The sequence below is a fragment of the Pestalotiopsis fici genome (assembly GCF_000516985.1).
Source record: "Pestalotiopsis fici W106-1 unplaced genomic scaffold PFICI_Scf_6, whole genome shotgun sequence".
Taxonomy (NCBI): Eukaryota; Fungi; Ascomycota; class Sordariomycetes; order Amphisphaeriales; family Sporocadaceae; genus Pestalotiopsis; species Pestalotiopsis fici.
The window spans coordinates 2,085,474-2,106,386 of NW_006917096.1; the positions used below are offsets into that span (position 1 = coordinate 2,085,474).

Here is a 20,913-nt window from a genome sequence, read left to right on the forward strand (position 1 = left end):
CGCTCTGAGAGCTTCCTTGGATTCATTCGCTCACCGGGCCAGGATGCGCCCAATGTTGATTCGCCGAAGCGGGCGGACCGGCGGAAGGGCAGGGTGGCAGGGAGAGAGAGAGAATCAAGAAGAGACCATAGAAAAGGAATGAATGGTGATGGGCAGGCAGAGAGGCCACATCATACAGATACGACGGCTAATTCTACTACTTAGCACATACAGCAGCACACCAACTTACATAGCACTCATCATCATCAAGATGAAGCAAGCAATCAAGCAAGCAAACATTGCGAGCAGGTGACAACCGATCGGCTCAGAAAGCAAGCAACAACAGCAGAAAAGAAAATAAAAGAGATCAGAGAACAGCAAACCAACAACTTCGGATCCAACAAACGGTGGTTCCCGGGCAAGCTTTTACGGGGGACTCTTGACTGGGGACATGGGGACCCTCTGGCGCGCGTATGAAATGGTGGTTTTGATGCCCATGTCAGTCCATCCTGTCTGCAAGTACGAAGTACCTTGACTTCATACGCTACCAACGAACCCATGCCATGTCCATCCGCTCAAAACTAATGCACCATTATAATCCATGGCCACGTCAAACCGAGCTAAACCATGCCAGAAGTGTACCGATCTAACCCTGCTGGGCCCCCATCCACCTTTGGAACATTCTCTTGTGGAAGTCGAAGGTCCCCAAGTGTCCCTTCCCTCCCCTGCCAACAAACCCAGCATTGGTCTACGCTCTCCTGGGTACACACACACGCCTTGATCTTCCCCCAAAGGTACCTACGGCTGAACAGGTACCGGGTGCTAGGTGGCTTTTTTCTTTTGTGCCCAGGGACAGTACTCCGTACTTTCTTAATGTCTATTTTGTTTTTCAGACTCAATTTACTAGGCCAGAGCCCAAAGCATAGTACAAGCAGGCATGTAATGAGCCACCCTTTTTTTTTTTTTTTTTTTGGTTCCCTTTCCCTTTCAGGTCGAGGTCCTGGTCTTTCCCCTTTGCAGAGCAAGCTATAAGACAGTTTGGATCCCCTTCGTCTGTTCTAAACTGGAAACTATTCATCTCCTAAGTTCACCTACCTCCGTGTATCAATAGAGCCTCTCGCGCTCCTCTCTCGCATCTATCTCGTCACTCTCTAGCTTGCCATCTGTATCGTTATTGCTTGCTTGCTTGCTGCTATTGCCTGCTTTATTAGGCCTCACGAAGACTTGCATTTGCTCCGAAAAACCAAACCAACAACAATCAAAAAGGAACCAGGGAAGATATTACCTCTCTCGGCGACACTCACTGCTGCTGTACAACATATATACGACCCAACCGGTTTCCACAAGGCTATTCTCAATTCCGTGCTGCATATTAGCGACCGGTACCCTCCAACCTGACCTGCATCGTACCTGGCATACATACGAGCCCTCAGAGACACGCGAACGACAATAATTCCACGACAACAAGAACTATAATAGCTCGCGCTCCCGAAACTTGCGTGACCTTCGCGAAAGATCCCTACAGGTTCTTAGAGACCTGTTCCTGAATCCCCGACAAAGACGGTCGCCTTCTCTGCATCCTTCTCTGCTGTCTTAGGCACGAGCTTCGGAACTGCAGCCGCTTGAACACGGGCTTTCTTTCAGCTCTATACGATCAGGAGGACAGGATTCGAACATATCCACACTTTACGCACGCAAATCTCGACTATATATACCAAGACGATACCGACGTTTCTGGTGCTGATCTGAAGCCGCTCATCGCGACTGCTCCTGCTTTGATTACAGCAACATTGGATACTGCCTTGGATACTTTGGTACTGCAGCTGTGAAATCTTGTCTGCTCTTCGACAACACACACCCTGCACCTGCAGCATCACCGCCTCAGCATTTTCGCCAATCCTAACCCCTACATTCTACCTCGCTCTATTGCGACCTTTTAATAAACCTTTTGGTGAGTCAGACGCATATCTCCGACAATTCCCTTGCCTTCTTCCACTACCACCATCATCATCATCATCATCATCACCACCACCACCACCATCAGCGCCGATGTTGCTGCCTTGCCCTGTCTCTAAATCACTACTGGAGCTTGGCGGCAACATGGACTTCTTGGAACGGCAATGGATAAGATTGAGTCCCGTGATGTAATCACAAAAGATCTGTGCATATAAATATCCACGGCCACTTGTCAACTCCGCTGGGCTTGTGCTAACCTTGCATCTTTTTGCTGTACAGTGACAATTTTCGCGCATTCCTGCAGAAATATATCCACAATGATTGACTGTGGCTCCTCAACAACCTTTGCCAACATGGGCCGTGGTGCCTATGACACGACTGGTGTTCCCAAGCCTCCCCCGCCGAAGCCTCAATAAGTGGGAGTCTTTTTGGAACTCGCACAATTTTTACAAGAGTGAAGAGGCGACCTGGAGCGGATAGTTGCGACGACATCCACATGTCACGATCGCATCATCCTGCCTACCTAATCTCGCGCACCACGCACCGTATTAATCGCTTCTGATTTCCAACTGTACACCACCAACAATTTATGGCGAACCACGAACCGCATTCCGATTATAACACCTAATACACATCGGCATTCCGGTCCGCCACGATACACCCTACGGCTCAGCGCCACTTGCTTCCCAGCAGCAAGGGAGGATCACACTTTTTTTTTTCACGCTTACCATGCGCGCACTCTGGAATTTCATCTCACTTTCACGGCGTTCAAAATAGACTGGATGGGACACCTCGGCAACTGATCTGATCGATTTCTGTTGTTTTCCTTGGGCATTTTCAAGAGTTTCGGGGATTACGGGTCGATGATGCACGCTTCATTGTGCAAAAACTTCGGCTTCCCGACCACGACATCTGCTATTATTTTGGCTTCTGGGGAATGTGGCTTTGGCTCACATCCCTTTGGATCCGCACCCAAGGCACGCGCCACCGTGGCCTTGTGTGCTGAGCACCGTTCTCAGTAACACACTTTAATCACCTCCCCCTATTTTTTTTATTCTTCAATTCTACGATCATGGTCACACAGCACACGGTTAATGGGAATTTGGCTTACAGAAAAATGGGAACGGCTGGGAAAAGAACTGCTTTGGGTTGCATATAGACTTCTGATTTGTCTTTCCTTTGTACACACCGGAAACGAGCACATCTGGGATCCCCTCGCGGGGACGATTGCCCCCCCTTGCCTCGAGGGTGTCACGGCTTGTACTGCGATGGAGTAGGAAACTCCACGTTTCTGGGTTGATTTTCACGACGGATAATTGGCAACACTTTTTTGACGGCTCGCGCCGACCTGTACCTTTGTTGAGGTTTCCAGCCATTTCGTTGTTTGGCTGGGCTGGAACCCAGTCGATAGAAGATACCCCCAGTTTTAGACTGTACAGTACTCCCGCGAGCACAACCACTCTTGGTGGCTTCGAAATTTTTTGAGTTTGAATAAACCTATACCTACCTACTTTTATTATTGCTTCTTGTCTTTGGGCCTCGCCTTGTTTGTGATGCGAATTTGGGGAAATAACAATTCGAAATTCAAGCCACTATCACGAAATGATCGGGCAGGACGGCATATCGAGACATGAGACATTATGACCAGTCTTTTACTTGTTTGCTTATTTTGAAATCCCTGCCCTTTCGTATGCAAAGACAAACGAACTGTTTTTGCTGTTTGCCCCTTGCGTTTGTATATGCGAACCAGCGATCTGGACTTAGATGCTGCAGTAACGGGGATATCTTCCGCATGCAACCAACAAAGTGAACTGCGCGTGCATGCATGCATACCAAGACCCTGTGCCCCAGAGGTCCGCCGCCGCGGAAGAGAGGGGAGGGTAGGGGGAGGAGGGAAAATGGAGACACAAACGAAGAATATAGTTTCGTCATTCGCCCATTTCCTTGCGCGCCATGAACCTGTTTTTTTCGACCACAAGTTGAAGCTTGTTGTCATTGTTTTTCCAACCTTCCAACCCGAGACAATTCAAAAAAGAAAGAAAGCAATAATGGCTTCTTTTTTTATATTATTTTAATCATGGTGGCCTTCTCTTGGCAATATAGAATAAACATACAGCAAGAGTTCACTTCCCCAGTGGTGTTACAATGACATGGGTGGGAGCGCGTATCTTCAGTGTGTATTCCGTATCTATATATCCATTTATCTATCCGCTGTCAGACCCTCCCCAGGGCCCAGGCAAGGCAGAAAGAACGTTGTTGCCGCCCATGTAGCTTCGTACGCATCATCATGATCGTATATGCGACCCAATCCCCGGGACCCGGGTATCACGACCTATGCTTTTTATCTTTGGAGCTTGTTTAACTGTTTACTGCTTTTCTTTTTTCTCACCCTCTCTTTCCCTTGTCATTGCTTTTTTTGTGCCCCGTCGCTTAGAAAAGAGTTCGCAGCGCGAGAGAGGTACGATCAGAGCCTATTTGGTGGAGCAGAGCCTGGTTTTTGATTTGCTTTTTCTACTCTTTTGTTTTTTTAATATTTCTTTCATCTGGGTTGTTCCTCGCATCGGCATCAAACCCTGAAATGAGATATGCCCGCATACAAGTGACCTTCTGCACATTACATCTACATAGTACATGAACGCCTCTTTCTTAACCCCAGCTTTGAGGTCTCTCTTTTCCCACCCTTGTCCCTCCCCTACCCCTTCTCGAATAAGTAAAAATAAAGTGGGAACACCAGAGGAAAAACGAACAAAACGTTTCTTTGGGCTGCTGCGAGACTAATGCACGATTGAGAATAAGGGGCTGCATATTAGTTCCCAGCTACCGCGTCGTCGGGTCGGCGTCTTTCTGCTTTGGTATGGGACAGAGGGAGCTAAAAACCATCAGAGGAGAAGCACTAAAACATAGGGTAAAGCTGGTTTGGTTATGGCAGCAAGGAGATGGGAAGGCAAAGGGCAAAAGGGGAGGAAAAGCTTCCTTGGAGGGGCAAAAGGGTCGACAAAAAGGGGATCTTCTTCTGTCTCTAGCTTCGGCCCGGGTCCTCACAAGCTCTAACACAGTAGTAGGTCTTGTTGGTACTCTCCCTGTGAAGTGCCTGGGCTTGGCTTCCACCTTTTCCCGCCTCTCTTCTGTCTCCCTCTCTCCTCTGCTGCTCCTGCTCCTCTTGACCTCGAAACCTCGTACTCTCTAACATTTCATCAATTAAACCCGCTGAAACGGGCATGGCGCGTTGACCTCCCCCGGAGAATCTCATCTCCATGGACTCGGCCGCGGCTCGTTTCATTCCCTTTTCTCCCTCCAGAGTAATGAGAAAAATGTTAAAACGCCCCTGCCTGCACCACATCCAACGATGGGGCCAGGTTAGTGGTTGGTCTGGTCTCTCTTTTTTAGCCTCTCAGGGCCGTCGAATCCGGCTGGTCATGACCAAACGACGCGGCCTCTTGATTCCGCAATGAAATGGTCGGACAAGGGAGGGAGAAGAAAAATAAAATAAACCAACACCCACCCCTCCCCCATGGGAAAAAAAAAAACATTACTCATGCTTCTGGCCTCAATTTCGCCCAAACTCACCTGACCTGCCACTACCTACTTTTCTCGTAATGGAGGTGGTATGTGTGTCTATCTAGAAGGGTAAAAAGAAGAAAAAGAACAAACGCAGCTGCCCTCCATCACGACTGATGAAGTTCAAATGGTGTTTCCCAAACACTATCCTTGACTCTTGGCTTGCTGAATCGACTTTGTTTTTTACTTTTTAATTCTTTCTTTTCCTGCTGGCTACTCCTCCCCCTCTAGATCATGCTGTCACTCTACAGGTTCATGCAGATGCAAAGCAAAAAACAGCAGACGATGAACTCATCATCACAACAAAAAAAAAAAAAAAAAAATACCACTGTAAATTGCAAGGGGGCCAGATTTCTCCAAAATGTACCTCTCTTTCGGATCACTTCCCCCGATTTCCACTCTCCTGCATATGGGCTCGGGTACCTGCCGCTGGACCCATAGTATGACGAACTGAAAAGAGTTACGCCAGCTTTTGCTGCACGCAAAAGAAACCAAAACATTTTTATTTCATTATTCTTTTTATTCCCATTTAATTCAAGACCCGTGACCCTGGAAATTTCTGGGGCCCTAATATTCGGAATGCCTTCCAGCATTTGGAAGTCATATACTAGTATCACTTTCTTTCTTTTTTCTCTTCTCTTCCCTTTCTTGGGTTTATCTTTTTCCTGGGCTTATTGCTGCAGCAACCTATCTTTCATACCTCGAATGTGCTCATGCAGTGCTCCATCTCTTCCGCGACATCCAGCCCGAATGCCTAGATACACTATGCGTATTCGGTTGTAAAGGATGCACACACACACACACGCAAGAATCGAGATGACCCACGCTAGTCGACTCACGTACCCTGTACTTCCACACCACCTTGGAGAGAACAAATTCCGGGGGATCGGCTATTGAGCAAATGCTTGAGCCCATTCCCCCAACTTCTTTCATTAATATCCTTGACCTTTGATGAGGTTGACGAGGCTGCATTTCCTTACGAGGCACATTCCATGTCGGGCTTGTCATTTCAGTATTCCGATACCCCAACACGAGGTTTGCGAGCTAGACTGACTCATGGTCAGTAATACCTTGGTCAATGATCTACCTAGGTAGGCAGGTAAGTATACACTAGGAGGCAGATACTTGTGTGTAGTAGCGACGGTGATCATCTTTTGAGTTCATGTCAGCCTTCCTTTCAAAGCTCTCCCACGGTCCCCCCCACGCACGCATCAGAGGGCTTATCATTTTGGCCTTGGGTGAATCCGGCTGTCGTCAAGAATCTTACTAGAACGTCATCAGCCTCGTGGAAATTAAAATAAACCCATCCATATAATCCCAGCCTCCCAGGTGACAGGGGTTTATAGCAGAGCGCCCAGAGTGAAAGCCGCCTGCCTGGGCTCACTGGCAGCCATCTCACGATAGCACCACAAAATCGTGTAATATGTCAGTCGTGGTTCCGGACTGGTGGTTATGCGGAACCAACGGATCAGGATTTCCTCGGGGCAATAGGAAACCTGCGGCCAGCGGCGGGCTTCGCAAAACGCTCTGCTCACTACTTTCTCTCTTGTGAAACCCATCTGATGCGCTCCTCCCTTTCTCCTACAGTCCACGCCACGCACACACATACACACGCCACACAACACACCACACCACCATACACAGTCACGTGTATACAGGGTCGTGAGTGATATGAATGGGATTCGTTCTCTACACTCTAGTTGTGCAAAAACGGATGGAATCCCGAAATCCTGGATATTCTCCGCTGCGCTGCCCACGGGCGGCGCAGGGCTTTTTTTTTTTTTTTTTTTTGGGCTATGGTGGTGATACAATATCTTACCCCGACTTTTTTGCTTACTGCTATTCTTAGGACGTAGTACTGCAAAACAAGAGGGGATCCCACCCTTCCCCTCTACAAAGAAAAGCCACGTGGTTCTCCGTGGGATCAATGTTGGGAGACCTGCAATGCTTCTTCGGATCCTCCGTCGATAAAATGTGCCTCACATTTGCATGAAAGTGACATGTGGTGGGAAGGAACTTTCTTTGTGGACTGTGGAATCAAAATCTCTAGAGGCTTGAAAAGTCCCTTTTGCGTAGCCTGTTCAGCGCTGTAATGTGGACAAGTTCTGATTGTCACAAGTTGAATATTTAATAGGACTTTTTTTTTTTTTAACACACTCCGTAAGCCATCATTGCGACTATGACGGGCTTCTTGTCGTTGTGTCTTGGGAATTTCATCAAGTCCTGCGCAATATCCGATTCCATGCACCTTGCCGCGCGGGTTCCCACGCAGTATCTGGGGTTCAGAAGATTGTGCGGCTCCCAGCGTTCGGGAAAAGAGATGGAAATGTGATAATTGATATATGATATAATATAACATGTAACTTTTTTTTATGCGCCAAATCTCACACCTAACCCAGCCTGGCGGAATGGCAATGGCTGGCAAGGCTGAAGTTGAAGGGTGGGAAAAAGTTCCTTGCATGTCTCAGATCCTTTGGCGCAGGGAAAATAAACAGCGAGACATTTCATTCCTCACTAGATGGGAAACCCCCTGGTCATGTCTCAGCTTTCGACTAATCGGAAAATCCCATGTCTGAAAAAAAGCCGTTATTATACTTGGAAGTGGTGGATTGGACGTTTGTTGATGGACCATGGAAGTGGCGACGTCATTCTCACTGGCACGGACATGCCACATTTCTCTTCTTTGCCAGCCAAGGGGTAGGTATTGCAGAGATATTTCTGCCAATTCGGGTCAGTGACTTTCTAGTTCCTCGGGAAGTTGAGGGAAAAAAGAATGTCGGCTGCTTACTCCTTGTAAAATACAGCAGGACAGATCACGACTAGGCAACAGTCTTACATCTTTCAACCCATAAGCACGGACAATCCCAGCACTTCGGACCCGGGGCGACTCATGGTGGCATTTCCTCATTCTTGATATTCAAATGGCCATGTCCCGAAAGCGCCAAACAGGATCTAGGGACCTTTTTTTTTTTTTTCGAGAAAGAATCGACATGGATGGCGTGCCCAAAAGTCCAAGCCTCGGTTGTGGAGGCTGATCTAGTGACGACGCCCTTGCAATAAATCCGGCGCCCATGGCTCAGTAAACAGATTTGCGGCATAGGGGCTTTGATCTTGAGTAAATCAAACAGACAATAAAGTAGTATACATGAGACACAGGTCGATTGGCATCAAGCCCTGTATAACTACCTGGTCAGGCTAGAGAGACAAATATCTTGATCGCTTATATTTAGACCGTCTAAATGGAGCCTTTTAATGTATACTCGTCACACCTGGCTCAAATCTCGGAATATACATCCCTGGCTGCTGGGTCAGTATGATTACTTTCACTTGTATTGACAACCATTCAAGTAATTCAAATCAAAGAGGGTGGGGGATTCAACACTCACGTCCGTCGTATAAGCGGCATCTTTTCCCGCACCGAAGCCAGCTGTTCCAGATCAATATCCACCAAGCCCAGCTGACCGACGGCGCCGTCCTCGGCCTCCCAGTCTTGCTCAGCCTCGCCCACGACGCCCCCGAGCTCGACGGCGACCTTGCCCCAGGGATCCACGACCAGGCTGCGCCCGTAGCTGACGCGCTTGCCGCCGGGGCCGTGGTGCCGCCCGACCTGCGCCGCCGCCACCACCCAGCTCTGGGTCTCGATGGCGCGGGCGCGGAGGAGCACCTCCCAGTGCGCTCGTCCCGTGGGCACCGTAAAGGCCGATGGGTACGTCAGGATCTGCGCCGGGGCATGTGCGAACCCGGACCGGGGACCCGGCTTGGCGAGGCGGAGGGCCGCCTCTGGAAATCGCATGTCGAAGCAAATGAGGGATCCGACGCGGCCTAGAGCCGACGGGAACGGCGGGGTGAATGACGACCCGGCTTGTGTCGAGTTGGACTCGCGCAGCGAGGCATAGTCAAAGAGGTGGAGTTTGTCATAGTTGGCCTTTTCATTAATTTGTCCGTCTTCGCCAATCCAAATGGTGCGGTTATAGAGTTTTGTAGTTGCTGTTTCCTCTGACGAGGAGCTTTCTTGAGGTGCCGATGTGAGCACCGGGTTGACGGCAGACGACCCCAGCGCCTTGACCGCCACGGGCACGTGGATGCCGACGTGGATGGCGATGGAGTGTTGGGCCGCGGCGGACTGCAGACCCGTCACAAACGGTGAGGTTGCTACCGGTCTAGCGAGCGAGAGGGACTCGGCCGCTGAAGTACCAATGTAATCCGATGCCTCGGGGAGAAAGAGAACCTGACGTGAGCGTCAGATTTCATTCTCGAGACTGCAAATGTTTGTACTCGAGCGCTTCGGGAGACGTCGCCCCGGGAGAGTACAGTCGCTGTCCACTTGAACACCCTCGAACTCCTGACTCCGCATCGGTACCAGAGCCATTCGGCTCAAGTCAACATGTATTGCTCTGCTTTCAAGAGCCGCAGCGATACAATTTCCATCACACGACCCAAAACAGCAGACAATCATACCTTTGCACCTGCAGCCGCCGCCTTGGAGACGAGTTTGACGCACTGCTCCAGGTTGAGCGTCATTGACGCCGAGGAGCAAATCTGCCCCACTGCCTGTAGGGATACTAATCAGCAAATATTTACCATTGAGATAAACTGCAAAGCATCTGGGAGTTAGTTACCGCAATTGCCATGTTCTCGACCAATGTAGCGCTTCCAACGTGAGTTGTATGGTTCAGAGATGAAAAGTAAACAAAGACAATCTCGAATCTGGATCGCAATGAGGGGTCCGTCTTGCTCCGTTGTGGGGCCGATGACCGGCAGATGCTTCACAGAGAGCCGACGGAGCCGATCCGCGGATCAAGAGATAAGGTGATTGCATTATACTACCGAGGCAATGTATAAATCTCGATGTGTCCTTGAATGTAATGCTATTGTCTAGTGGTTGGGCGTGAAGGCAATGTCTCAATTCTACTGCTATCACGAACCACGGAAGCCAGCAAAGTCATGTAGCGAACTTGTTTCTGGGCCGGAAGTATTAATCAAATTGCAACGCTGTGCTATCTAATCTGCTATGTATGTATACAAGAAGCCAAAGAGGAAGAAAATCCAATGAGAGTAGATTGCCCTTGCTAAGAATGGTTCGCTGAAAATCATGATGGTTCTTTCGCTTGGTACGGATATCTCCCAGCTTGGCAAGCTTTCCCAACCATGACACTCATGACTGTCATCAACTTCATCATCTCTGCCTCAAATACTTGCAGTGACACGTTGTCCATACCTGTGAGCGCCTCCATCTCGACCTTGCTCATGGCGTTCATTTGCAAGAGGGTGAACTCTTCCTTGAGGGCCGCGTGCGAGCGCGGGCTCAGATTGAACAAGATATTTCGGTGCCAGTCTTTCCACTTCATAGTCCAGATTGATGCAATCCTCTCTCTCTCAACGCGGCAATCTGGGCATAACATTTGCTCTGGATTCGGATTAAGGCGCCGTGTAGGTACTATTCCTTCTTCGAATTTGTGACAGAATTTTGCAGTCTTGAAGGCGAGATAGCAAGGTGCAACTTGGAGTGGTGTGCCATCATCATCGGCATGGCCGCATTCCGTAAATACATGACGGCGCCGTTTACACATCTGGTCTTGAGAGTTGGTGGAACCTTGGAATGGTGCACAGTTACAAGGGGGTTCGCCTAGTAGAAATAAGGAGCTGCGGAAACAGCGAGCGGTTGTATACGTGTCCGTGAGATGATAGTAGGGGGATTTGATAGCTGTGCTTGTAACGTTTATTCGTTTGTTCGTCCTGGTGGGCTGATTTGATTAGGTGCGGATTAGACAATGATAGAATAGAAATACGTTCACCAAAATAGTGTAAATTATGGCCAATGTGAAAGAACAGAGCTTGAAACCGATTTCATTTTGCGTGAGCAAAGAATTTGGTAGCTCGCCCACGCAAAAGGTGCTCGATGTATGATCATACGCCATTACCAACAGTCGTAATTTCCCTATCATCACCGCGGCGATGATGATCAGAAAAATGACGAAGCAACAGCGCCTAGTTTGTAAAGACAAGGTAGTTACCACCAAGAAACAGGACAAGGCTTGATGAAAATCTTCTTAGTGGATCATTCAAGGCGCATCTATAATCATCATTCATAAGTTTCCAACTACACAAAGTTCAACTCGAGCACTATTAAAGCTCTACTTCACTCCCTTCTCGCCGAGAAGCAGAAGGATAACACTTGAAAAGCTCTCCACCATGATCTGAGCCCACGCCCGAATGCACCTGCAAGATACGATTCGGGTCAAGCGAGTCCTTAATCTGCAGCAGCTGGGCATAGTTGTCTTTGGCCCAAAAAGCCCTGGCGGGTTCAGGTTCGAACAGGTCGGCCTCGTTGAAGTACGCACCACCCTGGGGGGTCAATCGCCTCACCGGATCCATGGCTCTGCTGACACCCCAAAACTCATCCTGAACTTCATCGGCCGTTGCCGACGTCGCATCCCACGCCGCCGTATACACGAGATGCCAGAGCGAGCGGCGCCACGCCGTTGTCACCGCGCTGTCCCCAATGTCCTGGACACCTCGCGACGGCGCCACCAAATGTATCGTTACCCCGAGCTGCGCCTGGGTCGCCGTATCGAGGATAGTATCGAGGAGCGCCGAGCGGTTGGCTTCCCTGGTAAAGCTACTTCGCGGGATCAGTCGAGATGCCCTTGCAAATCCAACGCTGCCGCTGGGACTGTCCCAACCGCGAACATGTCTTGCGTACAAGTCGTAGAAGGAAGGGTACGTCTCCAGGGATACTCTGCCGCCCATGTGGTTTGCAAGGTCAAGCAGGGGCCGGAGAGATACCTCGGCATCGCGGCTCGAGATGCGAGGGTTCAATAGTTGGACCGAGTAGATACCATCAGGACGAGGGCCGGCTGGTGATGCGCGGCCGCCCCAGCCGGCGTCGAACCAGACCTCGGCGTTCCGGGCCAGCACATCAAGCAGGCGGCGCTGGCCAGCGACACTCAGATCACGGAAAGCGACATAGGCCCACTGGAGCGCGGCAATGCGTGGTAAAGCACGCATTGACATCTCCGTCACTACGCCAAAGGTGCCACCCCCGCCTCCACGGAGAGCAAAGAATAAGTCTCTGTTTGTGCAGCTGTTGGCGACCGTGTAAGTGCCGTTTGGAAGTACGACACGAATTTGCCGGACGTTATCGACGCCGAGCCCATAGGCGGGCGACAGATTGCTGTACCCGCCACCAGCGATCCACCCTCCCGCTGGTGCCACTGTTCCTGACGATGCGCCTACAATGGTTACATTGTGTTGGTGGGCAAAGGTGTATATTTCGTCAAAGCTGTGGCCTGTGCCAAACGTGACTACATCGCCAGTTGATCCATCACAGCCCTCAGGCACGAATGACAGGTCTAGGGAAATCGCCGGCTTGTAGTTGTGCACCCAAAGGCTGATTGATCCGGGGCCAGCGCTACGGCCCTGATAGTCGTGGCCGCTGTTCTTGACGACAATTGGCACGGCGTGCTTGTTGGCAAAATTGAAAACGGTTCGTATGTCCCCGACTTGACGGACGTCGACGTAGTAGCTTGGTAAATTTGCCTGCGTACAAGCTTCACTAGAATCACTCAATGAAGATCTCAGTGACAATGAGCATCCTACTCTGGTGCTCTGGCAAATGTCCCAATTTCCCTGTGTTTCAAAGGGTATGATCAGTACAATCCAACCGTTGAGCATATAATCAAGCAGGGAGCAATTTACCTGGGCATATCCAGCGGGGGTTGTGCTGAGAAAGGTCATGTTACTGCGGTTGAGTATTGCCTCCATGCACGCAGCAATATCCGGTTGCCTCGGTCCGCCATTAAAGTTGTCATGGCACGGCAAGCCGACCGGCAAATTTGCAAACAGTCGGCCGCCGACAGACCTGTTCAGAGCTTTCCAGTCGGCAACCGACACACGATCAATGGGCGGTATGTCATTTCTTGGACCTGTCAAAGGAATCTGGTAGGTGGTGCAAACTCGGCCCTGGACGGCGAGGAGTATTGCAAGAAGAGTCGTCTTTAGTGAACACTGCATGGTTAATGCCCTTGTCTCTCCTACCAAGAATTGTGTTGCGCGGCAATAAAGAAATTGGTTCATGGTCCTCCGTCACAATATAAACGTTGAGCAGATTAGATGAATGACCACATTGAAAAAAATGTATTCGTGGTTGGGCCCCAGGAAAAGAGACCTGAAAGTTTCCGCCAGGCGTTGGTCGAATCCCTGTATTCATTGTTTATTGTCTCGGTGGAAAGCGGCAGAGTTGTGCCACTGCACAGATCATGGTGAGACTGTGGTATGCAACGAGGAAACAAAATCTCCAAAGCATGTCAAAGTACGGACACCTCCCCAATTGATATACTGCCGCTTTTGCATCAACAAATTCATTGCATGGCTGCAAAAAACTGTAAAATTTCGAGCCCAAAATGGCCTCAATCCGTTGGATATACTACGGTCTTGTATCAGCGCTATGTAGATGAGAAAAACCGACAAGGCAGTTCCTGTGTAAAGCGACAATGGGGGAAAAAAATATCATGCGTGGGGGGTATCACAGATTTGCCGATGATCCAGTCTAAACATAACACCATCTCATTCCTTTTTGTTCTTTTCAGCCCGATTTGCCTTTTTTGTTTTGCTGGACAAACAAATGAAATGGTTGCGACGAGGTTGACCTGATTTGGTGTTTGGTGGTCTCGCCCAAGTCGTTATAATAAGCTTTGGATCTTGATTCCTTGCTCTTCATCCCAGCCCCATACCAACCTCCTCTTCGGTGGGCAGCGGTGTGTGCGCCATCATTTCTCTGGCCTCGTCCAGCTCTCGCAAGTCGGCCACTGACATGCTCGCCATGCTGGCATCTTCGCCTTGTTTCAAAAGTGGACTGGGAGCTGGACTTGGCACAGCGCTCGCGCTCTCGGGCGTTACCAGGGCGGGTGCACTCATGGCCTTCTTGGACAGCCTGGCCTCTCTCAGTTCCTCTCGCTCAATCATGAGCTGCTTCTCAGCCTCGATGGCCTTTTGCCGCTTGGACTCGACGACTTCTCGCTTGACCTCCTTGCGCAGCCCCTCAGAAGCCTGAATCAGACCATCAATACTAATGGCATGATTAGTCATTTGTCGGTTTATATACGTGTATATTTCGCTCGGCGCAGTGCATGCTAGTAGTTGCCGCTCATTCAGCTTGAGAAGCGCCAAAGCAACCTGGAAAAGGAACGTGCTGCCGTCTCCCGTGCAAAGGATAACGTCCCACACCCGGAAAAGCGCTTCGGCACTGAGGCAATCAGTGAAGATGCTCAAAAACCATTGAAAGGTCAGGGTCTCGAGATCAATGCACATGTTGTCAAGATGTTGCGAGAGCTTTGGCAAAACTTGCGCAACGTATTGTCGCAGAACCTGCTGATCGGCCCGTGATGCAATAAGAGAATGGTCAAAGTAACCTTCTGGCAACATCTTCTCAATCATGCACACGAGGATCCAGAAAGCCTCCTCGGTAGATGGCATGATGAGGAGTAGATTCGCGGCAATGAGATTCATGCCTTGGCAGTATCCGACATTTGGATTGCGCCGTGCATAGGCCACCAGCAGTTCGTGCAGCTTCTGTACTCCTGGTCCGCGGAGGAAGAAGATATTGTCTCGCAAGGTGCGGTCAATGTCCCGGTCAATATCAGTGACCGTGGCAGGGTCGAGGCCTTCAGATCCCTGAGCTACAAGATCGTCATAGTATCCAGGCAAGCGCTTGGAGGTTGCGCCGCAGGCTTCCGACCAAATCTTGGGTCGGAGCGCTACGGGTATACCGCCGAGAACCAGAGTACGGAATTCTATCCACTTGTTTCGGCCTACTTTGCCCTTGACGCCGAGATCAGCGATACCAATCAGCTCACCATCTGCTAGTTTTGCTTCGGGGAGAATCAATGGTGCCTCTTGGTATCGTGCTTCTGCTGCGGCCATGGCGGCAGCTGCCGCCGCTTCTCCTTCCCGTCTGCGCTCGGCTCTGACTTTGCGCATGAATTCATTCCATTTAAACGTCTTTTCTCGTTGTAATGCATCATGGACGTCGTTGAGCTGGTCAAGAAGAAGCTTCACTGGCTCAATATCGTCCTGGGGTACGGCATTGCTGGCTGAGGCCTCTTCCGTTGATTTTGCTGATTCACTTGCAGCAGTCTCATCATTGACAGCTGCTGTAGTACTTGCGGGAGGGAGGAACCCACGCTCCTCGGACAAGATGAGGCCAGGTGGGTGATGGGACTCGTCTCCGCTCAGAACCTCGAGAGCCGAGGCAGTCATGGAAGGTGTATGAGAAAGCAGCTCGGTCGGAAAAGTCGCAATTTTGAGATAGTCTTGCCATCGTTTTGGTCGCTCAATAGCTTCATCCACGGAGAAAGGACTATCTGGCCTCTCAATATTTCCAGGAAGAGATCTGACTTCGTCCTCAATGAGACTTGGTGATATGGTCAACTTGCCCGTGAGCATTTCTGTACGGCTGCCTCTTTTCATTTGCAGTGCAACCTGAGCGGCTTCCTTCTGCCGCTTCCTCCTGCGCTGGTCAAATATGAAGCCAAATGAATCTGTCAGGAACTCGGAACCTGCGTGGTTGTTGTAGACATGGGTGAGGATCGGCGGCTGATTCTCTGGAGAGAAAATAGTGTCCATTTCCACAGGCCCAGAATTATCTGGACGTGATGCTACTGGGCTTGGGGGGCTTGCTCCAGCATTATCCCATCTCTCTAGTGGCGTACTTCTTGGGGGAAGATTCACCGGCGCTGGCGTCGCCCTCCGCATCGCCATGAGCGCCTTTGGACCAACTTGGCTAGACACAACTCGGCCAGAAGCGTTTGTCCTATCGCTAGTCGCAGATGAAGTTCGCAGCGAGCCGCCTCCTGGACCTGTCGAGTCTGACCTTCCTCTCACGGAGTCGCCGTCCCGACCGGTAGCTCTCCCAGCAACAAGTTGAAGTGCCATGCTGGCCAATGATGTAGACGGTTTTCTTTGAGTGTGGCCCGAATAGATGCTCGACGCTCTGCTAGAACTTCTTACGGATTCCGAGTCGGGTGGTTTAAATTGATCCTCTTGTATCATGGGCCGCCGATCGCCAGGAGTGGCAGCCTTGAGAGGGCCCTTTGAAATGTCACCATTGACACTGCTGGCCCTGCTATTCCTCTTGCTTGTCCCGGTACCCATGATCCAATCTCTCCACCCGCGCATAGTGCCTGTTGACCTCCCATCGTTTGGAACAGATATGGTATTTCCCCTGATCGTTGCATCATTGATGCCGTTGGTGCCGTACGTCACCGTGTCCTGCATGGCATCGTTCATCATCTCGGACAGCCCGCCCTTCTTGGACTGTTCTTGCGCCTTGAGGTCTGCTTCAACCTCTCGCAGTCTTCTTTCGAGGTCCAGGTTGGACAGGCCACATTCCAAAATGATTCGCCGGAGCGCGCGTTCTCGCTGGTCGGCCTTGCGCCGCATGTTTGCGATCTGCGCATCCCGCTGCGCCAGATCCTCGGCGACCTGGCGGATCAGGTTGGGCGCACCATGGCGGGTGATGAGGCGCTGGATGTGGTCATCGTCGGCAAGGTGCAGAGCGCCAGGTATTTTGGTTGTAGAGATGGGGGCATCCTCAAACAGGGCGTTGCGAGACGACCTGGGCGTCTCGGTGGTCAGGCTGTCCACTATAGAGTTGATAGACTGCGGGTTCGACTGCTTTCTGTCGGCAGCAGCGGGCGTCCTGCTCCTCGAGGGTTCGGCAAAGCTCTCGAAGAAGGGCCGGGCTTCGCGAGGCGAGTCGGGCGAGAAGGACGGGAAGGAAGTCAGTGACTTGTCGGAGGCAGCAATGGAGGAGGCCGAGCTCGAGGGCTGGGAGGTCAACTTTGCTCTCTGGCGTGATCGTGTGCGCAGGGTATGCCCTCTCCCGCCGGCTGACGCAGCAGACAGTTGTGAAGTGGACCGCTCGAGCGGCGTCACAGAAGAAGACGAAGAGGTCTCGGGCTCCATGTCGTCGTCGTCGTCGTCGTCGTCGTCGTATAACTGCAGTGCTGAACCATCGCTCTTCCTCTCGAAGCCTAAAGGAGATGCACTCTCGAGGGTGGAAGAGGGGGAAAGAGAATGGCGTAAGTTTGCTACGGCATAATAAATTTGGACAGAAAAACTGGTGCTTCTTTCATTTGGGGGAGAGGGAAGGGGAAAAAAAAAAACAAGAGAGAAAGTGGTGATGCACGAGATGGAGAGTGGGACGGACGCCCGTGATGCGCCCAGCCTAGACACAACCTAGAATGGTGGAGAGTGCCACGTTGGTACGCCCGTGCAGGGAAGGGCTTGTTTCGAGTCTTCGTTTCTGTTCTGGAATTTTGCTGGCCAAGACGTCAAGGTACGTACTAGAACTAGAGACCATCACCACTTTGACGTACTGCTGCTATTGCGTACGTGCCATTTTTGATTTGCTTCATTTATAATTATTATTGCACCTGTTGTCAACCGGTTGGTTCACAAACACAAAAATAACAATAATACTCCTTCCTAGCTTTACACATTTTTAGATTTATACTTGGAATTAGATTGGAATTACAAACAGTGACGCCACCAATAGTCAATCATGACAATGGCTATTCTCCTTGCGTCCATGTGACATTTCGATATGAACAGAAATATCGAACCCCATCCCTCGCCGGTCATCTCTTTGCCCCCAAAAGTGACAACCGCTTGTCCCTAGATGCCAGCGCCAAATGTCAAAAACGTCAAAACCCCAGTCCGTCAATCAGTAGTCGCGAGCCCCAAAACGCGCCGTTCTCAAGATCGGGAGGCTTGCAAAATCGACTTGACCCATTGTTTTGGGACCCAGGCCTGTCAGGCCCTTTTTTAGTGCCGCCCCATCTTGCGCCTTTCTCCCCCGAGCCCCCCTCCTCGTTCGCCTCCTCCCCTCAACCCCCTGTTTTATTTACCTACGTAGTACACAGTAGAAGTAGTATGTACGATCGTGGTCTAGATACACTACTACTACTACATAGTACTTTGTTCATCATCACCTGCGTATCCCAAGATCGTCTTGTTGATTACCCATTCTTGTATGGTCCAGTTCAAAGGTTCCCTCCCTGCTTGCCTACAAACAACCTAATCCAGCTACTAGCAAGGGGACAAAAATTTCAGGGTCCAGAAGTTGTTTGTTTACAGCTCAAATATACAGACCAATCACCTCAAATGAAAAAAAAAAAAAAAAAAAAAAAAAAAGAACTTCTGACTTCTATCGGCTTGAGCTCTGGTGCTACCAAATTATCATCAATTAATGCTATCCCGTGCACATTGTGTAATTTCTCTGCCATAAAGTCATACAGCCTTGGAGCACATAAGCATCAGCCCTTTTGCACTCTTTGCCGAGCACCAACTATCTCATATCCTATGGATCAAGTGTCAATGACTTCTATTACACACAAAACGGTAGAAACTCCTTCTTTGATGCAGTAGACAATTTTCTTTTATAACTCCGTAATTTATCGCTATTTGGTTGCTACGCATACTATTCAGATTCATGTCAACCGCCATTGGCAATGCGCTGCAGATAGTTGGATACTTCGTCCAACGAGTGAAGAACGACTACATCCAAACTGTTTGTGTATGTACTTTTTGAGATGACCAACCTCTCAACCAAAGTGACAACATGTGCACATCATCCACACCCTTACCAAAACGATCGCAATTGTCCAGTTTGCTCATCTTTTCCACCGCCTTCTCATTCGTCGCTGAAAACAAGAGAGTGTCATAGTCCTGCCCCCCAATGAAAAGACAGTCGATGACAGGACGACGTGCTTGTCCCTAAAGAAGATTGTAGGAGAATCAGCTAAGTCGCCATGTACTCAACAATATGGTTATTGTGTTGATGTCGGCCAGTGCGCCAAACCTCGCGACACATTACGACTCGGTGGCTATAAAAAACTCTGCCTTCATAGTGGACTGGACCGCTGTACTCAACGGCACCAAGATACACAACTGGGATCGCATACTCGACTTCGCCATCGTCTCGGGTTGGTCCATACTGCTCAACCTCAGCGTGACCGCGGTAAATGACGGGATAACGATGTGTGACTTCACCGTCATATCTGACTGGCCTCGGGTCACCGCTTATTTCATGGTATGTAACACTCCCCGTATAGTACACCGGGCCATGGTATGTGACCGAGCCATTGTATCTGGCCCAGTTATGATTTAGTACAAAGTCTTCGTCAATGTCATGGGGCACCAATGATGTGTGTCCATTTTGTCCATGGTGTTTATCGTGTCCATCATTTCCATTTTGTTTATCGTTTCCTTTTTGCTCATCATGCACATCTTTTCCATTGTGCACGTCCTGTCCGTCCTGTACGTCTTGTCCGTCTTGTCCATATTGTTTATCGTTTCCAGGTTGTCCATTATGCACATCTTGTCCGTCCTGCACATCTTGTCCATTATTACCATTAGGGCCATCCTATAAGCCTTGATGGCTGAAGTTGTCCTGAGCAGGTGCATTGATCGTGTCAGAAGCATGATCAGGGTCAGGTCTCTGAGTAGATGCCTTGACTGGATCAGAAGCATGATCAGGGTCAGGTCTCTGAGTAGATGCCTTGACTGGATCAGAAGCTTCAACATGGCCAGGTTTCTGGGGTGGGCGGACAGACCCTTTACGTTTTCCCCACTCGGATCGGCCATCAACAACAAGCGGAGCCCTCTGCTTCACAGGAGAAACGTGCACCTGGGGATCTTGTGGCGGTTTAGGTGTCTTTGGCGGTTTAGGTGTCTTGTGAGCCCGTTGGCGGCGTTTCGGCTCAATTCGTTGTTCGCAAGGGCGATCCTGAGCTTGGTGTTGAGAAGCATCCTGTTGAACCTGGTGTGGGTTCAATATATGTTGAGGATGATGTATATTTTGTGGGTGACGCATTCCTTGTTGGTGAGGAGGCATCATTTGCGGGTTATGTATCTCTTGCGGGCGTGGAGGCATCTGATGCGGGTAATACGTTTCTGGCGAGTGAGGAGGCATCGTTTGCGGGTAATACGTCTCTGGCGAGTGAGGAGGCATCGTTTGCGGGTAACGCATCTCTTGCTGGGAACGGATCTTTTGCTGGTAACGGATCTCTGGTTGGAGACGCATCTCTAGTTGGCGACATATCTCTTCTTGGCGACGCATCTCTTGTAGGAAACTCATCTCTTCTTGGAGACACATTCCTTGCGGATAAGAAGGCATCACCTGCGGGCGAGGTGTTTCCTGTGGACGAGGAGGCATCGCTTGCGGGTGAGGTGGCATCATTTGCGGGTTATGTATCTCTTGCGGGCGGGGAGGCATCATTGGCGGGTGAGGAGGTGGCATCGCTTGCGGGTGAGGTGGCATCCCTTGCGGGTGAGGAGGTGGCATCATTTGCGGGTGAGGCATCTCTTGCTGGTAACGCATATTTCGCTGGTAAAGCATCTGTCGTTGGTGGCTTATCT

The 20,913-nt window shown here is 50.2% G+C and overlaps 4 protein-coding genes across 4 annotated transcripts; all 4 read right to left on the reverse strand.

Moving 5' to 3' along the window:
- Positions 1-8,875: 8,875 nt before the first annotated feature.
- Positions 8,876-10,077, reverse strand: PFICI_09099 (uncharacterized protein; the record flags this gene model as incomplete). The annotated part of the gene is made up of 3 exons (XM_007837680.1): positions 8,876-9,721; positions 9,952-10,044; positions 10,075-10,077. The coding sequence occupies 3 exons, from the start codon at positions 10,075-10,077 to the stop codon at positions 8,876-8,878; spliced, it is 942 nt and encodes a 313-aa protein (XP_007835871.1).
- Positions 10,078-11,619: 1,542 nt separating this feature from the next.
- PFICI_09100 (uncharacterized protein) lies at positions 11,620-13,506 on the reverse strand (the record flags this gene model as incomplete). The annotated part of the gene is made up of 2 exons (XM_007837681.1): positions 11,620-13,122; positions 13,192-13,506. The coding sequence occupies 2 exons, from the start codon at positions 13,504-13,506 to the stop codon at positions 11,620-11,622; spliced, it is 1,818 nt and encodes a 605-aa protein (XP_007835872.1).
- A 702-nt stretch (positions 13,507-14,208) lies between these two features.
- Positions 14,209-17,457, reverse strand: PFICI_09101 (uncharacterized protein; the record flags this gene model as incomplete). Its single annotated transcript, XM_007837682.1, has 1 exon — positions 14,209-17,457. One exon carries the CDS (start codon positions 17,455-17,457, stop codon positions 14,209-14,211), a length of 3,249 nt encoding a protein of 1,082 aa, XP_007835873.1.
- A 2,461-nt stretch (positions 17,458-19,918) lies between these two features.
- PFICI_09102 (uncharacterized protein) lies at positions 19,919-20,893 on the reverse strand (the record flags this gene model as incomplete). The annotated part of the gene is made up of 1 exon (XM_007837683.1): positions 19,919-20,893. One exon carries the CDS (start codon positions 20,891-20,893, stop codon positions 19,919-19,921), a length of 975 nt encoding a protein of 324 aa, XP_007835874.1.
- Between the last annotated feature and the right edge of the window lie 20 nt (positions 20,894-20,913).